The sequence below is a fragment of the Tauraco erythrolophus genome, chromosome 9 (assembly GCF_009769465.1).
Source record: "Tauraco erythrolophus isolate bTauEry1 chromosome 9, bTauEry1.pri, whole genome shotgun sequence".
Lineage (NCBI taxonomy): Eukaryota > Metazoa > Chordata > Aves > Musophagiformes > Musophagidae > Tauraco > Tauraco erythrolophus.
The window spans coordinates 9833861-9853218 of record NC_141473.1 but is presented as its reverse complement, the minus strand read 5'-3'; the positions used below and the strand labels follow the sequence as shown (position 1 = coordinate 9853218).

The 19358-nt window shown below is 50.0% G+C and overlaps 1 protein-coding gene across 1 annotated transcript; it reads left to right on the top strand.

The window, feature by feature from the left end:
- The first annotated feature begins 5006 nt into the window (after window positions 1-5006).
- ADRB1 (adrenoceptor beta 1) lies at window positions 5007-6293 on the top strand. The gene has a single exon (XM_086617058.1). The coding sequence runs from the start codon at window positions 5007-5009 to the stop codon at window positions 6291-6293; it is 1287 nt and encodes a 428-aa protein (XP_086473184.1).
- The last annotated feature ends 13065 nt before the right edge of the window (window positions 6294-19358 follow it).

Sequence of the window (19358 nt, the reverse complement as noted above, 5' to 3'; positions counted from 1 at the left end):
GGACTTATTTGTTTGTGTTCAGATTGGTTTAGAGCTTTTCAAAATGTTGATACGCTCGGTCCTGTACGTGCTAGCCAACACATCAACCATAGCCCTTGAGCCAACAGGAATTAATAGGCATTCTCTACTTTGGACTCCTTAAGTCAAACTCAGCGTGTTTACTAAAACAGTACACACTACTACATAGCATATCTTATGTAATTATGGTGTCACAAGTACAGTATAGGGCTGGAAAGTATGGCCGTTTCTGTTATTTAATACATTTGTTTTACATTTTCATGGCATTGTTTAACTAAAAGAAACTACATACAGTATTTGGCGCACTGTCACATGTAATCAAGAGATAATGTCAATGGAATTGCATGTTGTCACAGGATAACAGCCTCCCGCTGTTGCTGAAATGCCAAATTGAAGCCGAGGCATTTATGGAAAATAAACGTCAAGTCAAAGCCAAGATGTTTATTTTAAAAACAAGAGACATAGATCTTGTGGCAATGTTCCATCATGTCTCTGTTTCTCTAATAACAAATGTCCAATGTGAATAGAGCCAAGTGACAGTTTCTTCCTGGGACAACACAGAGAGGGTGAAGCCTGACCATGAAGTTTCACATGAAGACTTGCAGAGTTGTTTCTCATCTACTTTACTTCAGTTCAGGTTCTAGTCAAATTGTCCAGGTAATGAACACAAAATGGTTTCTCAGATGTATGCTAAGTTTACAAAGAGATTTAGGAGGACAGCAGGAAGAAAAAGGAACAGCAAATGCATTTTTAATTTGCTTTTATGTAGCTCTTTTTCTCCAGAGAAACAATGACAATAACAAGAAGCTCACTGCAGTCAATGAGATGCCTTCCAGGCAGTTCAAAGGGCTTTGACTAATGCCTTAAGAGAACAAACAGTTAATATTTTAAGAGGATATTGTGTTATTAATGGTGTTGCCTGAATTTGATTGCAATCAGGGCATGACTGGACCAAGACTGGACCTTCTGGGTCACAAGCAGCTGCACAGTCACCCCTTGCTCCCACAGGCAACAGTTCATCCTGGCTGCTGGCCCACAGGAGACTTCTGCCTCTGTCCACGCCATCCTCACAGCCACACAGAAACTGTTCCTTCACTTCATTTCTCCAGTAAAGCTTCCTTCTTTGCTACTGGGTCCAGCTGGTCAGCCAGTGACCAAATTTATTTTAATTTGCATGGGGAAAAGTGAAGGTTATCTGTCAAGACTCAAGTTGCTGAGATATGGCAAGAAACCATATTAAAGCTAAAAGGAAGAGCTGGAAATGTCTAGATCTTTGACATGATGCAATCTGATCCAAAGTTGAGAATTAGAGTTTTGTCAAACCTAACTCTAAAGGCTCGAGTGATTAGACATCCACTGCTACTCCTGGCAACCTAATGGGTTTGTCGTCCTAAAAGCTCTTTGAGATATTCATATCAAATTTTCCCTTTCATCCTATTACCACTCATTAAATCTCTTTGTATTCATCTAAATTACTCCTCTGCCTCCCTGACAATTTTTTCTTCCTCCAACTACATTAAGAGATTACATCTTCAGCGAACTAAAGTTGCCTCTCCACTCTCCTCAGCCTCTAATCCTACCATCCTTCTTTAAACATTCATCACCTCTCTGCCAACATCCTCCCTCTCCAACTAACCTTGCAGGCCACGTAAGAGTGCTGAGACATGCTACACAGAGCTCAGAGCATCCCTGGTGGTCCAGGGATGGTCTCCAACAGCAAGTCCCCAGGACACAGAGCTGGCAACTGCAAATCCACTGCCCCAGTGCTGCCCTAGTCACTGCAACAACGAAGGAAGGGGTTAGCCCCAGTGCCCAGCCCCATTCCCAGTCTCCTGCCCCACTTCTGGTGCTGCTGACGTTCCCCAGGGCAGCGCTGTGTATGTAGATGTATACCCATGCAACAGGACCCTCATCTTGCAATCTCTTTTGCATGGAGAGGCAAGGAGACAAGCAGGAAGCAGTGCAAAGCATCTCGAAGGACTGCGTTTAAAAATATACCTAGATAACCCACTTCAGTTCCTGAAATGTTGAAACTTCACAGCTCATGCCAACAGGGCTCCTCAAACGCAGTACATTTTGATTTTCATCGGGTCTATCCATTATCCTCTGTGCAACGTAAGACCGATCTGACCTAATAACTACTGAGAGTTTGGGCTTTTTGATTTTTAATGACTTCCAAGGGAAAAAATAAATTAGTTTCTCATTAAAAACTATGATCGAGAGAACAAGTAGAAACAATCCATTTCTGTTCTGGAAGCTCTTCTCTTGCCCTGATATCCTTAGATAATATGCAAACAAAGAGTTATATTAAAATCATGTTAAGGAGCTGTATGAAATAAAACAACAAGGGAAAAAAACAAGGAAATTTTGAGTTACAGGAGATTTGCAAAAGGTAACACTCTGAAAGGGGTTAAGCCTACAGCGATTATTTGGCTGCTCTGTGCTGCAAGGGCCAGAGGGATGTTCTGTACAGAAACCGTAAATTTGCTTATTTTTTCCTTTGGAAATGCATTGTTTCCCAAAGACATTCTGGCTCCAGCTCTGATCTGGCATTCCAGATTGATGCTTGTTGAACCAACAAAGACACCGGGAAGCAATGCATGATTATGTGTCTTCTGGTTTATTGTGCACTTCTTGGTAATTTCCTTTACTTCTCCAAACTTTAAGCTTACAGTGGGATGAGGATCTCCAACTGGAGATTTGATAGGCAAAGAGATGGTGTTCGATTAGGTTATGTTTTTTGTTAACTGTATAAGGACACTATAACAGTAATGAATCTGAACAGACGACAGATGGAAGATGCTCCAGGAATAGCAAGCGAAACAGCTACATGGTACCTCCAACACTGCTTCCCACTGTCAATGTCATCTTCGGAAAAGTATTTAAAAGTTTATCGGTTTTAATCTGGCTGATTTTGCACTAAAATGGACTATGTACACTCACAAAATCCATCCGAGAGTCTCAGCCGGGAAGGCTTTAGTGTGGTGATGCACTGCAGGGCTCATACCTATTTTAAGTGTTCCACCTAGATGTAGAAAATTAAAAAATGCTTCTATCCCAAAGCTGTACTGTCCTAACCTGGTTTAAAACTATTTTCTAAAATCAGTATTACAGATACCAGTCCTGGACAAATATCAGCCACGATCCTTCTGCTTTTCATTCATCATAAGTTCTCTCCCTGTTCATGAAGATGCCATGCCTCTTGCCCTTCCCACCAAAGAGGGTCACACCTTGGTCCAGCAGATGACGAGCAACAAAGCAAAGTCCATGGGAACGCGAAGGAATGGTTTATCAAGCAGCAGGTCCGTGCTGGTGTGTGGCCTTTAGTCAGGGTTAAATAAACAGCGTGTAAATAAATATATAAATTGCTCCTAGGTTGCGACCTTGTAAATCAAGTCTAAGCCTGGAAGGGATTTTTATGGTCCAGCTGGAACAGCGGAGTCTTAGCAGAATGAATATATATAGGGGGAAAAAAAATAACTGCGCCTTCCAGTTGCTCCCAAACTGCTGTGGGGAACGTTTGGTGCTGCTGTAAGACATGCGGATGACTAAAAAAAAAGGAGAGAGGAGATCTTGCTCTCATTTATCCAACAGCTGTTTCACATTATTTTAGGAGATTTAAAAGAGGAGTAAAACAGTTAAATGCACCCAAGGGTAATCTTCAAGCTTCGGAGCCGAATAGAGGGCTGAGCAAGTAGATGAAAATCCAGCCCAGCTAGCTCCTAGCAGAAGGTTTCACAGAAGCGGATGGGAGCTGGGCAGGGATTTGCGCAGTCTGTTATCTGGGCATTACAGCCCCGGGATGCTTCACGTACTTTATTGCTCATTACCAAATAACAGTACTAATACTTCGAGCAGTCCTTAGATTTTGTGTGGTTTGCCCAGACTGGGTTAAAGCTACTGGATGGATTTTTAAAAGTCCAGAGAGGCTTGTCTGATGAAACAGAGGAAAGCCAGAAACAGGAGCTGGGACTTCCACCTCCCAGCCCTGCAGTGGCTTGGTCTGGCAGACCCGGGGAAAGACGGAGCAAACAGGGCTCGTGATGGGGAGAAGCCGCAGACCCTGGATGTAAAACAGGTTTCACATGGGATCCCAGCCAGTGGGGCTCTGAGGGTGCCCGAACTGGGGCAAGAGGCACTGGTGATGCAGGGCTGCGAGCGTGGGGGCTTGACCCCGGTGGGGACATCCCATGGGAGGGTGTCCATTGCTTTTCAATGGAGAATGTTGCCAACAGTACCGGTATTTGGTATTTTATGCTTTCCAGGAGTAAAGAGGGGGTGCACCTGCTCTAGCAGCTCGCACAGGCGTGCCTGGACACGGAGGCCAACGGAGGCATACGCGGTCCCTCTGGCATGACATGTGCCCCCCAACACTTACGCCATCCTCCCATGGATTCAGAGCCCACCTGCCTCGGGGCTGCAGGGGAGCTGACAAAGCCTGGATTCAGACCAGAGCGCCAGTGAATATTTGGGGTATAAACCTCCCTTTTCCCAAAACCCCATCCTGGACCGTGCTACGGCTGCAGACCGACACCCCGTTGCCCTCACCCTGCCCACATCCAGTGCCTGCACCACGGCTGCGGCGCACGGACAACCCCCCCCCCACCCTCGCCGGGCCACCGGTGGCCCGGCGAGGGTGGCGGGGGGGGTTGTCCGTGCGCCGCAGCCGTGGGCTCCGGTGTAGGACCGGGCACCCCGAGCAAACGCAGCGGTACCAGGCAGGGGCACCGGCGGCGCGCGGGCACGGCAGGCAGCGCGCGGGCAGGGCGGGGCGGAGCCGCCGCGGCCACGCCCCGCCCCCTCCGTCCCGCCCGCGGTGCCGATTGGGCGGCGGGTCGTGACGCGGGGCGGAGCGGGGCGGAGCGGCGGCGCGGCGCGGGGCCATGCGGCAGCCCGGGGAGGCGGCAGCGGCGGCAGCGGCGGTAGCGGCGGCGGCGCCGGCTTCCTGCCCGCGGCGCGGCGCGGCGGCCGGAGCGCCCCGCAGAGCCATGGGCGATGGGTGGCTGCCGCCCGACTGCGGCCCCCAAAACCGCTCCGTCGCCGGCGGCGGGGTGACGGCGGCGCCGGCTGGGACCAGGCAGGTGCCCAGCGAGGTGCTGTCGCAGCAGTGGGCTGTGGGTATGAGCCTGCTGATGGCCCTGGTGGTGCTGCTGATCGTGGTGGGTAACGTGCTGGTGATCGCGGCCATCGGGCGTACGCAGCGGCTGCAGACCCTCACCAACCTCTTCATCACCTCGCTGGCCTGCGCCGACCTGGTGATGGGGCTGCTGGTGGTGCCCTTTGGGGCCACGCTGGTGGTGCGGGGCACCTGGCTCTGGGGATCCTTTCTCTGCGAGTGCTGGACCTCCGTGGATGTGCTCTGTGTGACAGCCAGCATCGAGACCTTGTGTGTCATCGCCATCGACCGCTACCTGGCCATCACCTCGCCTTTCCGCTACCAGAGCCTCATGACCAAGGGTCGGGCCAAGGGCATCATCTGCACCGTCTGGGCCATCTCCGCCCTGGTCTCTTTCTTGCCCATCATGATGCACTGGTGGCGGGACGAGGACCCGCAGGCGCTGGAGTGCTACCAGGACCCAGGCTGCTGTGACTTCGTCACCAACAGGGCTTACGCCATCGCCTCGTCCATCATTTCTTTCTACATCCCCCTCCTCATCATGATCTTTGTGTACCTCCGGGTGTACAGAGAGGCCAAGGAGCAGATCAGGAAGATCGACAGGTGCGAGGGCCGGTTCTACAGCAGCCACGAGCAGCCGCAGCCGCCCCCGCCCCCTCACCCTCACCACCAGCCCATCCTCGGCAACGGCCGAGCCAGCAAGCGGAAGACCTCCCGCATCATGGCCATGAAGGAGCAGAAAGCCCTCAAGACTTTGGGCATCATCATGGGAGTCTTCACGCTCTGCTGGCTCCCTTTCTTCCTGGTCAACATCGTCAACGTCTTCAACAGGGACCTGGTGCCGGACTGGCTCTTCGTTTTCTTCAACTGGCTGGGCTACGCCAACTCCGCTTTCAACCCCATCATCTACTGCCGCAGCCCCGACTTTCGCAAGGCCTTCAAGAGGCTGCTCTGCTGCCCCCGGAAAGCCGACCGGCGGCTGCACGCCAGCGGCGGGGAGCTGGCCCGGCTGCCCGGGGGCTTCATCAGCACCGTGGGCTCCCCCGAGCGCAGCCTGGGGGGGACCTGGTCCGACTGCAACGGGGGCCCGCGGGGCGGCAGCGAGTCCAGCCTGGAGGACAGAAATAGCAAAACGTCCGATTCGGAGTCCAAGGTATAGGGGGGGGGGGGGGGGGGAGGTCGCGGGGGGCCGCGTCGGAGCCGGGGCAGGGGGAGAGGCAGGCGGGGAGAGGCGGAGGAGCGGAGAAATGCCCGGCGGCTGCGTGGCGGTGAGACGGGAGCCCAGCGAGAGCCGTCCCCGAGTTAGCGGGGAGAGAGAGCGGGTGTTTACTTAGGGATAAAAAGCAGGTGAACTCGCGTACGACATACCTCATCCCAAACTGCCGCACGCAGGAAACCCACTGACCGGGAGAACAAAGCCAACAAACAGCCCGTCCCGAAGGGTCGCGTTTAGGAGAAGCGCTTTCGAGGGGCCGCGGCAGCGCCCATCGCTCCGGTCGGGTGTCCCGGGACCGACCCGAGCGGGGAGGTGCCGGCGTTTGGCCGCCGGGGTCCCAGCTGTCCCCTCGCCCCGCCAGGGGCTCTGGGACACCCCGGGTTTCATTCCCTCGCCCACATCACCGGGCATTTTTTTTTTTTTTGGGGTGGGGGGGGGAGACTCGGGGTCTGTGCTGCAGGTGCTTGGGCAGAGAGCGCAGACCCACGGGTGGGATCAGTGTTAAGCTCGGAGTAGCTATGGCCCCTTCTGCCGCAGAGTAGTGATGGATAAAAACTAATGTGTAACGAGGAGCACAGGTATATTTGGAAAGAGGGTAAAAAAAAAAACACCCAGCTTTTTTCCCTCCGCTTGAGCAGGCAGTGAGTTACTGTGCTTATCTCCCTCGGCCAGACAATAGCAGTCGGGCTGAGAAACTTCTACCTCAAACTGTGCATATTGTACAGGGGAATAAACGGACCGTGTTTATATTAAACAGCGTATTTACATACCACTAGTAGTATTTTCTGAAAAAGGGGAGGGGGGGAGGGGGCGGCGAGGACCCTTCTGCAGCTTGTTCGTTGTAATTACAGATGAACAGAGGGGAGGGGGGAAACAATCCTGGCAACAACAGAAATTTACTGCACATTTAAAAAAAAAAACAAAACGGTGACAAAGCCGTTTTTTGCACAGTGTTAAAGAGTTGTAAAGTTATTTGAAGATGTTACTTGCACACACGTACACACACGCAAATTGAAACTGAAATGGAGGTTTGAATAACACCAACCCTGAAACTGATTTCTGGTTTTGTCTGAGCTGTTATAGTTTCATTGAATGAGTGGCTTTTTAATATTATTTTATGAAGGTACTGTAAATATATCCATATTATAAATTAAAATATCTTAAGGGATGTTATTTTTATTTCCAAGTGCCCACGTGAATCTGCTGTTGTTTTAGCACTTGTGTGTCATTTCCATTTTCCTCTCTGTGTGTGTTTTATAACATATTTATACTCTGGTGCAATTTACTACTGTGTAAGTAATTGGTCTATGTGCAATAAATACCATTGCAGCACAAGCAAACGTGTCTCTATAGGTTTTGAAACAATACCTACCTATAATGGGAAGAACAGCATTTGTTTTTCTCCAAAGATGGCTCAGATTACCAATACAACTCTATCTAATGGCTTTTCCTGACACAGTATTTTAAAAAGCGTGTTTGAAACCCAATAAGGTTGTGTTCCTGTTGCACCAAGGTCTGCTGACTTCCCTTAAAATTAATGGCTAAAGACAAGGTGTTTCCAGCCTGATAATGAATACACTCATTTTCTGAAACTATTCCTTTCTGGAGTATATTTTTTTTTGTTTGTTTGTTAGGAGTACACGGCTGGAAATCAGGAGACAAGAATATTTAAGATTACAGAGGATGCTTAATTTGAAAGCTAAAAATGGTCTCGAGTAGAAAGAAATCTCCATATGCGGTACACGCCACCCCACAAGTAAGTCCACCTCGTGCTAACAGTGGGCCTCATCCTGCCTGAGCGAGGTGGGCGGTGGGCGTCCCGGTGGGGTCAGGTCCTGGTGCTGAGCATAGAGGTCAGAGGAGACTCCTGCCCAAAAAGCTGCAGGAGGAGGCTCGTGCCCTGTAAGGGGAGATGGCAGCCGGTGAGATGGTCGCAGGAGTCCAGACTTTTGTTCCCTTTTACTACAAAAAAGGAGTTAACCTCTGAGGGAATGGCTGGGGGCGTAACTGGAGCAGGATCGGCCACTGGGACAGGCTTAAACACTGCTGAAATCAGGGGAAACCTCTGCTGTTGTCACTGAGTGAAATGAAACTACCCGGTTTGTTGACTATGAAGCTAATGGTCGTGCGCTGCGTGGCTGCAGCGTGCTGCCGATAGTCACGCACTCCTTGGGGGCCAGATCATGGTAACTGAATGTTACGTTTTGGAGTGATGCGAGTAAGGAGGTACTGTGAACAGAAGGGCTGCAGATCTGGGACCTCGGTCCAAAAGGTTGTTGTCCTTCATTGCTTTATGAAGGTACGCTGTACCCTTGTGGTTTTATAAAGTTTTTCATTACTGCAATGAGTACATGGCAAATAGAGCAACAAAAAAGCAGTACAGAGTGAAAGTGAAGCCATTTTTAGCTTTATTAAACTCAGAAGTGTAGTCAAATTAGAAATCAGCTCCCAGAAAGAGTACTTCCTAAAGCGAGTTCTTTAGGGTGGTGGCCAATGGTTTGTTTTGGAAACCATTTGTTCCTTTTTTTTTTGTTTTAAAAAGTAAGGAATTTGTCTTTTGCAATTTCTAATGATGTATTTTAGGAAAAAAATAAAGTTATGTATTTTATGCAAGAACCGGGGAAGTAAATTATACTTTTCCATTGGTGTTACTCAGTTACAGTGGTGTTCGATGTGAGCTGCAGTTAACAGTGTCTCCCTTGATAATAGTGAAATGGGCTCGTTAAAATGCCGGGGTGATGTCAGATCAGGTGCTAAGTGAAGTAGGCTCTGCCACTGAACATTGATTATTATTTTTTTTTTAATCTGGTTTTGTCTGTGATTCCAGCAAAGGCAACAGGACCAAAAGGGTGCACGGGATGGCGACGTCTGACACCAGCGACTGCGGCGAGGTGTTGGCTGCGTCTGTTGGGGTTGGGACAGGATGGGGAAGCAGCACTGCTCTTCTCCTCCTGCACGTTGGGGATTACAGTCAGCCAGGGCAGGATGCGGCCCCAGCGCCCAGCTGGGACCTGAAGTGGCTATCGAGCCCTCATCCTCAGCACGGTGCTGGATCCTGGGGAAGCGCGCTACCTACTGCGTGGGGTGGGACAGTCTAATGGACTTGGGTCTTCATCTTGTGAATCAGTTCATGTACTGAATTTTAACCATCTGAACACTCATGTCCTTAGACTTTAAAAAGCGATGGAAGTTTTGGCACAGTCCCTAGGTAGGAAATTTACGGCAAGAACTTTCTCAGCTTCTCCTGCCGAATAACTGTGCTGGGTCATGCTTCCCCAGAACGAGTGTAATGGCATGAAGAAGGTGGAAGGTAGGATGAGTTTTGCTCCTTGGCCTCAGTAGGGCCAGCTGTGTGATCAAAGTGGTCAGGATTTGTCTGCGGTTGAGTTTTGGCCAGTCACTGACCTGCTGGAAGAGTCTGGAGGCTGGCACATCGAGTCCCTTCGTAGACAGCTAAGATAATCCACCTGGCAGCATGGATGGCGGATGCCGGTCTGTCTTGCACAGTGTAAAAAAGACGGTGGCACAGTAATGGTGCAGACAGAGCAGGACATATGGCACACACGTGTGCGAGGAAGGGGAGGCTGCTGGCGAGCGGCTTGCCGTGGATCACGCTCAGAACAGGCTGTTCTCCGTGGAGAAGAAGGATACTTTGAAAAGCGTTACGGGGCAGCCGAAATACTCTGGAGGCAATGAGTCAAACGCTCACGACGAATATTTTTTTCTGACAAAAACCAGACATGGATTAGCAATTGGAGCTGCAAGTCGGAAAGGATAGGTGGTAGGCATGCGGCTGCACACGTACGTGGGCGGGAAAGTAACAGCAAAGAGCCGCGGGCCTGCAGGAAAGGGAGACCCAGGTAGAACAGAGATCCACTTGGAGAAAATTATTTGGCGAGGGTACCTGAGATTTCCACGTGCAGGACGCCCGATTCTCAAAGGCGCCGACCGCGCTCTAAGCAGTGTTTGCTCAGCACTTCTGCAAAGCGGGCTGCATCTCTCCACATGCTTAAATGGGAATATATCATGTGGGAAGCCTGGCTTCAGTTTTCCGTGTGTTCAGGAGAGTTCCGGATGTCTCAGATACACGGCGGGCTATCGAAGTGCCTGCAGAAGGAGCTCCTCGCCGGAGAGAGCTGCACAAACACACTCCTGCAAAAGTCACTGCACTTTGGGACCGCGACTCTCAGCGTTAACTGACTGTGGCTCTGAGCACGAACTGATGAACGAATGAAACTGCCTGCAAAAAGCACGGCCTCAGATTGTGGTCTGAACTGCGCCCGTGGCGTACGCAGCGTTTGACAGCATCGGCCGGGTGTTTGTGGTACGGCACACACCGGTTCGTCTGCAAATGCTGCTTTCCCTTTTGGGTATGCACGTGTTTTTCAAGCATAAGGACAACTTCTTTATCAGCTTTTTATTTTTTTTTCTAAACCCTATCTGCAGTCGACGTTTTATTAATAACTTTTAAGTGGCTATTTTGCAAACCTTCCTTGTGCTGCACACTTTCCTAATTTATTGTAATTTCCCGTCTGGTGGAGTGCACTTACTTCCTTTATGTAATATATCAGCTGCAGGGCTGGAAATTGTGTGGCTACGAACTGAAAGAGCAGACTTTCTTGAGGCCAAATGCGGTCAGGCATCATTGCCACTGGGAGCAGAATTTGACCTGATAATCTAATCTTATACAGGAGAGTATCTCCAGAAAAGTATTGTCACCAGCGGTAAATGACCTCTGCTAATGAAGCTGGAGCAATTAGTCCTATTCAAAGCTGTCAAGAAAATGTTAACTGCTAAACAACAGTTAAGGTTGGATAGCTCAAATAATGAGTGTTTTGTTTGCTGGTGTGTGTTAGGTGATGTGTTGGGAAATAATTATCCTTTGACTAGCAGCCAGCTTTGTACTAATCAGAAAGGAGAAGTCATGTTCCGTTTGAAGGATTATACCTAAAAATAGTTCAGTTACCGCCACATCAACGAGTGAAATGAAGCAAATTCACAGAGATGCACACACCTTCTTAACATTTCACTTTTCATCCTAAAAACTCATTGTTCAGCTGGAACTTTCTGTTTGATCATGTCAAAAGCACTAATACAATCTCCTGCGAGGGCAGTCAGCACACTCCACCCGAGGAGCGTTACCCCATGCACCACTGAGTCCCTTTCAGAGCCTGCCAAATTCCCCAGTGCCCCAGGAGGAAGTAAGGAGTCATTCTCTTTATATAAACAGTCGCGTATAACGCAAGATCAACAATATTCGTGACGATCGTCTCGCAGAAGACATCAACGTGCTTTTTATTTGGGGTGTTTGTACTCCTGCCCATCCGTGAGGAGCAGCCGTGGTAACAGCAGGTGATTTATTTGCGCAATTCAGTGACTTCACGCTCAAAAAAGGGACCGAGGTGGGAAGAGGATAAAAAGGGGGATGCTGGCGAGCAAAGCCAGGGTCGTCATTGTAAACAGCAAAAACTGGGGCATCTTTTGCCAAACTATAGGTGTTGCCTTTTACTGGGAAAGCCTAACCAGTTTGGATAGGGATGTGCCAGGCAAATGCACTATAGGAACGCAGGTTAAGAAGGGTAAGTGGTAAGACACTTTCCATGCAGGACTGTGTGACCAAGGGACTGGCAGCTGGAAAAAATGCCCCAAACATCCCTAAAAGTTTTTCTTACTCTTTTTGAGTAACAGCAGCAGACTGAAGCACACCTGAGCAGCTTCTCAGCTGACATAAAGCCGCGCAGCATCCTGGCCATCCCTGGCTCCCAGCACACACGCCTCCCCCTTAGCATCTCCCCTTCACCTCTGAGGGACTCCAGCTCACAACGAATTTCACAGGACCCGGTGCCATGCCCCAGCCTGGAGCCATTGTCTCCTTGCATGGTGCCGAACAGAAGGTGCCACAGGGATGGCATGGCTGCGGGTGGGTGCTGCAGGGTGCTGGGTGTGCCGCGCTGCCTCAGCCGTGCCGGACGTGCCGGTGCACGCTGCTGCCCGCACCACTCCCCTCGATCATCATTCCATCCTGCAAACACCAGCCACAGAATCGGGCCTGCCGAGCAAAGAGAAGAGTTTTGGGGTTTGTTATGTAAACTGGAGATCACCCTCCTGGCTCACGGAAACCAACGGCTTGGCACGCACGTTGGCTTCGTGAGCTGCCGGTTTGCCTTCCCATCCACAGGGATGTTGGCTCGCTCGGTCGTGGTGCCCAGCAGCACGTGTGTTTCGGCTGTGCCACGGCAGCAGTCTGCAACCAGACGTGAGCAGTACCAGCTGCCGGGCAGGGTTTGGGTTTGGTCATACTCATTCCTTCCAGGGTTGATGCTTGGAGTTATTAATAGCAGCTGCACTGAGGTGCAAAAGTACCAAACAAATAGGAAATGAGTCCTGACTCTCAGGTCCACGACCTGGAGGAAAAAACAGTGGCTTTCCCAGACTTTTGCCATTTCTGTGGTCTACAGCACGTCTCAGGCGTAATGGTGTGCCTTTCCTTTCTGATCCTGTGTAATGCACCAAATCCTGTTGTCATTGATGAGATTAAATGAGGATTTTCTACCAGTTTGCTACTCCTGCCATCAGCCACTGTTGTGTGTCTCCAGGCAGTGATATACCTCTGCATGCCTGGCCCAGTGTCTCTCTCAAAACGATGTTTACACTTCTTCCTACCGAAATAATTCTGATAATTGGCCTTAAACTCATTGGCACAATGCTTTGAAAGGCAGATTTAAGTGTATATACTGAAGAGGCAATCAGAGCCACTAAAGAGCTCAAAACCTCAGCAGCTGCTAGATGTAGAAATATTTCAGCTACCAACAAGTCATTTTGCAGGGCCAGGCGAGCGGGGCAGCCCCTCAGAGGCTGCCAGCAAAGTGGGGCTGCAGAGCACCCTGCCACTGTCAGGAAAAACTGCAGGGACAACACAACAGCTCGTGAGAAAAGATCTGCCTTGCGGTAAAATTTAAAGAGTGCTTGTTAAGAAGAAAGAATGGAGACAAGCCCCTGGCAGGATTTCCTAGCAGGGAGGAGAGACCAACGTTCTGGGTTAAAGCTTTCACATATGGATGAAAAGCCCTCGTTAATCGGTCCAGTGAGAGTCACAGATGCTGCTGGCACCCTGTTGGAGCCACAGAGGTGGACAAGTGCTGCCCACCCTGGCCACCCCTGGGGATGGCTCACAGTTCTCCCAGCCGCCTTCCCTCTGCTCCCGTTTGGCTGTCTAACGTGCCCCCCTCTCACCTGCCCAAGCATCGGAGGGGACCCCGGCGGTCTCCTGCGACACGAAGGTGTGTGCCAGCCTGCATGCCCCCCTGGGCTCACCGACCCACCATTGTGCTGCGGAGGGAGGAGCGGTTCCTCTTGGACTGGAGCAGGTAAACTGGGAGACGTCCCACAAAGCTCCCATTGTTTAAGGGCTCACCCGCTCGCAGAGCCTGCCTTCAACGAGGGGTGTTTTGTTTGTCTCTTCTTCCCCTAAATACTCGCTTGGGAGCCGTCAAATAAAATCTCAATCAGCTCGCTTACAACACGCGGCGTGGTGTGGAATGCGTTCCCTGGCAGGCAGCTACCCTCGCTGCGGTGCGGCGGCGGAGGCGAGGGGGAGGCAGGACGGAGCAGGGGGACACCTGTTGCTCACCACCCCCCCACCCCCCCCCCGACTGAAGCATTGCTGGTACCCTGGCAGGTTCCCATCACCAGACCAGGACAGCCACAGCACCAGTGCACCCAGGCTGCACCTGAAATCCCAGATCAGAGACGGGAGCATCCAATCTGCTCTCCGGTCAGCTCATTTCAAATACTCGGGCTTTTTGGAGCTTTTAAGTAATATTCAGCACAAGGCAGCTGCTGCTGCAGTAATCGCGATAACAGCACGTATTGTAGCAATTCTCTAAATCACCTCGAGAGCATTCACGGGAGGGGTTTTGCTCCTGTTTCGCTGCCAGGTGGTTACCAGCTCACTGGCAACAGGGTGAATGCATGTCTGTGGTTTTCGGCATCAGCCCATCCAAGCAGGGGCTGGTGCTCACATCCTCCTCAGCCCCTCATTGCACATCCCACTGCCTGGACTGACTCTGCTGCCTGCGCAACCACATGGACAATGGGGTCCTCTGGCTGAAAACCAGCCCTTTTGGAAAAGGTTTGTTTCCCAAAGGTAATGGCGCAAGGGGTGTGGGAACATGCGGAGTGATGGGGCTGAGATCCTCCATTTTGGTAGCAGCCCCAATTTGGATCCGTCGCTGTGAAAACCTCGTGTTCAACAGTGATGCTGTGGAAGCTGAGACCCAGACCAGCAACCTCTGGGCTGTCGTTTTGCCTGACCTGCGTTGGAAAAGCAGGACTCATCACCCAAACCTTCCCTCTCTTCAGGGGCTGCTCCAAATATATTCAGAAGCTTAATGACTAAGCCATTGAGCTTCTCATTGTATGTGAAAAGTGAAAATAAATTTAGTTTTGTACAAATATTTGTATGATAGAAGGAAAACATGATTTAAGTCTTGAGTATCTGCTGTGTAGCTAGACCACAGTGAAGAGCATGGCACAGACTCCTCAACTTTGGCAGAGATCGGGACCAGGGGAGCTGAAAGAGCAACCCAGGTGCCAGGTGCCAGCACTAAGCTGTCCCCAACTGCAAGAGGGAGACACAGCAATGAGCCATGGGCAGTGGAAAAATAATTCCCCAGGAAGAGCAGCTCAGTTTGCCCAATGTCTTTGTGTGGATCCCAACAATGCCGGGCACCACTGAGCTGTTAGCAACTTGTGAGTAACCGCCATCGTGCATGTCTTCTGGTGGATGGTGTTTAACTGCTTTTATTCCTGCGCACTTCGCTCATCTGGGAGCAAGGAATGTGGTGATAAAAGGGCTGGAAGGATTTCAGTGTCGGATAGTTTCCGTTAATATATGTCTCATTATATAACGCTGCCCTCACCAAACAAAATCTGCTAAGGTGCCTTTTAGGAAGGCAGGACATTTCTACGCGGCGATAATTAAGAAAGTGGTGTTGTAGGGCAGGCTGGGCTTTGATCCAATACTCTTCAATTGCACCGGATGTGCTTGGGGTTTCGCATGGTACGGATTTCTTTGCCTTTATGTTACAAGGCACCTCATAAATTAAATGGTTGATGTTGTCAAATTCATGCCATTAGCGCTCTGACCAGATAATCCGTTTGGTGGCCTCAGCGGAGCCTATCACAGGGCCTGTCTCCAGATAACGCCCTGGAAGAAGAACAATGGTGCTCCGAGCTCCCAGGGACCTCAACTCTCTGGTTCTGTGCTTCAGAAGAGAAAAATTATCATTATCTGCAAGGCTCAAGCTCCCTTTGAAATGCAGTTATTTTTTACTCATACATTCCAAGTATTTTTTTAGACGATATCAGCAAGAAACTTGAAACCCCTTTGAGAAGAGAAAGATTTCCTGCAGCCCTACTACTAAAGAAAATGGATAGATCAAGTAGTAAAGTTCAATGACTTACTTAGCATTAAATAAGAAAGAGAATAATGAATTGGATTTTGTGTGCCTGTTTTTCCTCTACAGGGAACAGTCAGGCTAATGGATTTGCATTGCCTTCTGCTTCTGTTCATCAGTCTAGGTGAGTTCAAAACCGCTGCCTTTTTGTGTTCTCCTTCCCCTGCTCACTTGTCACAACTTCAAGTGTTTGGAGCTTAGCAAACACATTGGTTTATGACCATCAATGCCATCCTGACTGGTGAGGAGAATACATGAGGTTAACCCCCTATGTCCAACGACTGTGGCTTGTGGCATAGACATTTGTATTTTAGGCTAGGTAGCTGCAAGTAGGTAATTCCTCGCTTAGGGTGGACACTAGCTTCCTACTATTATGAGCTCAGGCTTTGACATCCTTCAAGAGAGACATTATTTCCTCACTGGGTTCACCAAAAACTGGTTGGGTCTCCAAACCCCTCCTTTGTTTACAGGCTTTGCCAAGCACGCCATAGGGCTTTTTATTGGGGAAGGAAGGGAGGTGGTGGAGGAGGAAACTATTACAAAGCTATTTAACATAAACAACTTTCTCATGTAAACTCCAAACACCAGTTGGCAAGGAAGAGGTTAAAGCTGGGGGGAGGACGGGGTGGGGAGGACTCATTAGGGCAAAGATATAAATAGCAAGTCCAGAAGGTTGGAGAGGGACACAGGGGAAGGGGAAGCAATGAGTTGACCCTAGATGGGGTGGACTCCCTCTGCCTGCTGTAAGCCCTCTGCTGCTCTGCCCTCAGGGCTTGGACCTTGGTCCTCCCTATGGCATCCCAGAGCAGGGGGGTGCTCAGACAGAGGCCCTGCATAACCGATGGGGAGTCGTATTTGTCCAAGGTTGAACCTGAAAGGTGTTGAGGGCCACCTGAAGACTTTCTGCAGCACTAGAAATTGCTGTTGGCTCCTGCCTGCCCCTTCCTGCCCCAAACCTTTGCTGGGTCTGCCAGCGCCTGCCCGGAGCCGGGGAGCTGCTTTCTGCCCGCTCAGATGGTCCGAGCAGGATTTCCGTTTTCCTACCAGCCTTGGTGCCTCAGGCCTTCTGGTCTGTTTTTTGTCCAAATGGGAAATGCATAATGAGAAACTGTTTAAACAACTTATGGTACAAGGACGCTCGCTGGAGTGAAGTACAACGTTGTAATTTATTTCCAAGGAAATGGTGCACTCTCCAAAAGCACTCCACTCAAGCAATGCAATTTAAAGTCGCAGGATAATTGCTGGCCATCTTCGGTGCTGCCCGCAGCCCTCACCCAGACCTGAGCGCGGTGCACGAGGAGGGCAGGAGCCTGCCAGGGTCGTCGGGGCTGCTGTCTGGTCTTGCTGCCAGCGACCGTTCATCAGTAGGTGGTTGCAGGTCTTTGCACACCACAAGATGCTCGATGTGGTATAACTCTGCGGGTGAAGAGGCATCAGGCAACGTTCTATAAACTGTGCCAACGGATACGTTAAGATACACACAAATGTTATTGAGGGCGTTTCCTTAACAATGTTTTAAACCACCCACAGCATCTGTGTGGACCAAAAGGATGAAGTGCAGAGAGTGACCAAGTGAAGGAGCATCCCCCCCATCCCCCAGGCTGTAAGTAGGGTTCATACCTCGGCACAGTTGAATGCGGAGGTTCAGGGAGGGTCTGGCTGTTAGAGCTGTCCTGGCGGTTGGTTTGCTTGCATGGGTAGGTGCAGACAGCCTGGTGCCGGTGAAGGAAAGCCCAAGAGCCATACGGAAGCCCCGGAGGAATTTTCTTGTTCTATTTCCAGCCCTGCTTTTTAAGATACAAAGGGCTTCAGATCAGATGCATTTCTGAAGCTTATCTGTGTGAATATTTGCTTATCCAAACAGAACAAAAACCTTCAAACCTTCTGAGGTCTATCCATCAAGAGCCTTATCTCCCCATGTCACTGCTCAGCTCCTGGCTGCTGCTGCTTGGAGCCTCCCACCACCCAGGGCTCATCCCAACTTCCCATCTCCCCTCTCTGGATGGCTTCGCAGCATTATCCACGGCCACCTCCTTGGCTCCCTGCCACTTCAATGACGGCCTCTACATGGCATCCCAAGGGGCTGCATTTGTGCTGCTATATCGCAGCCCATCGCCCCCATCCCCCACATACGTAGCCATCTGGGCTGTGGCCATAGCCACGACCAGAGCAGAGCACGCTGACTCTGCTTGGCCCCAAGGAGAACATTTGCCTTTTTTTGTGGGATATTAATGAAGCCCAGATAAAGGAATGCAGTCTCCTCTGTCTGAGGTTCAAAGACTGAAATACCCAAGGAGAGTATTTCTGTTCCCTTCTCTGGTAAAGAGGAGGTTTTGTAAGAGGTCACCTAAATCCTGGCTGTTGGGTTGAGGAGGAGGGGGTGTCAGACCTCACTGCTCGTCAGCCACTGGTCTCCTCTGGCAGAGGCATCCTCACCGCTGCACTGGGGCTGCTTGAAAGCACCCATAAAAACTGAGGTGGGCTTTACCCTTTGGTAGCGGAGCACAGCATGCGAGCCACCGGCATGGACTGGGAACATGACAAGCACACGGGGCAGGGCAGCAGCAGCAGCCCTGCAGAGGTTCCTGGCCAGGTGAAACAGCTGCCTAGGTAGTGTTGTGCCCCGTTTATACAACACGTTATTCAGCCTTGTCCAAAGAGCCTTTGCAGCGCTTGGTATGGGGGCTATAGGACGTTTCTTGCTTTGAAGCTGAGCTGGCACAAGAAGTCGTCTGCAGTCCTGCCGTCCTGTCAAAGCCGTGGCCAAAAACAACAGGGTGAAGACTTTGGAAAGAGCCACCCATCCACAGCGTAAATGAGTTTAAATGGGGACCTGGCTGGCCCAGGGCTTGAGAACAGCTTTTAAGCACATCAGAGGTTGAAATCCTGTACACAACGGCAGGGATCAGAGGTCTCTGCTGCTTGGTACCCACTAGTCTTGGCCCAGATCTAGACAAGCTTTGGCACTGGGGAGGCCTGTTCCAATGGGGACCATTTTCCTATGGTCCTTTTCACAGGAGGCTCTGACCTGTGAGCTGTTGTTGCTCTCCTCCCTGTGATTTTCATTTTTTTTCTCTGTTTTTATAGTCGGAAAGGTAAAACTAATTCCCGTCTCATATATAACAATGAATTTGACTCAATAGCAGAAGAATAAATGTACTTTTTATAGTGTGGTGTATGATAAACTATTTATAAATATCATATCACTTCTAGGTCATCTTCAGGGTTTAAATAAAGTTCTAATTTAAACATAATTTTCCAGTGTTGACAGACATGATAAATACATTCCAATAAAACCTAATTTTGACAATGTTTTGAAAAAATCATTGCAAGCTAAGGATTATTCCCCTGATCTTTTTTTTTGCTTTGTTTGCCTCCATGTTCCAGTGTTTAGTTTAATGTTACATTCAGTTATAGGAAAAAAAACATCTGTGACTGCAGTAATTTGTTCACTAAGGCCTCTGCTTAAGGGATGGGAGGATGCTCTTCAGAAGAATGGTGGAGAGAGGAGTTAGCTCCTGTCATGGAGGCCTCGGGGCAGTCGCAGTAA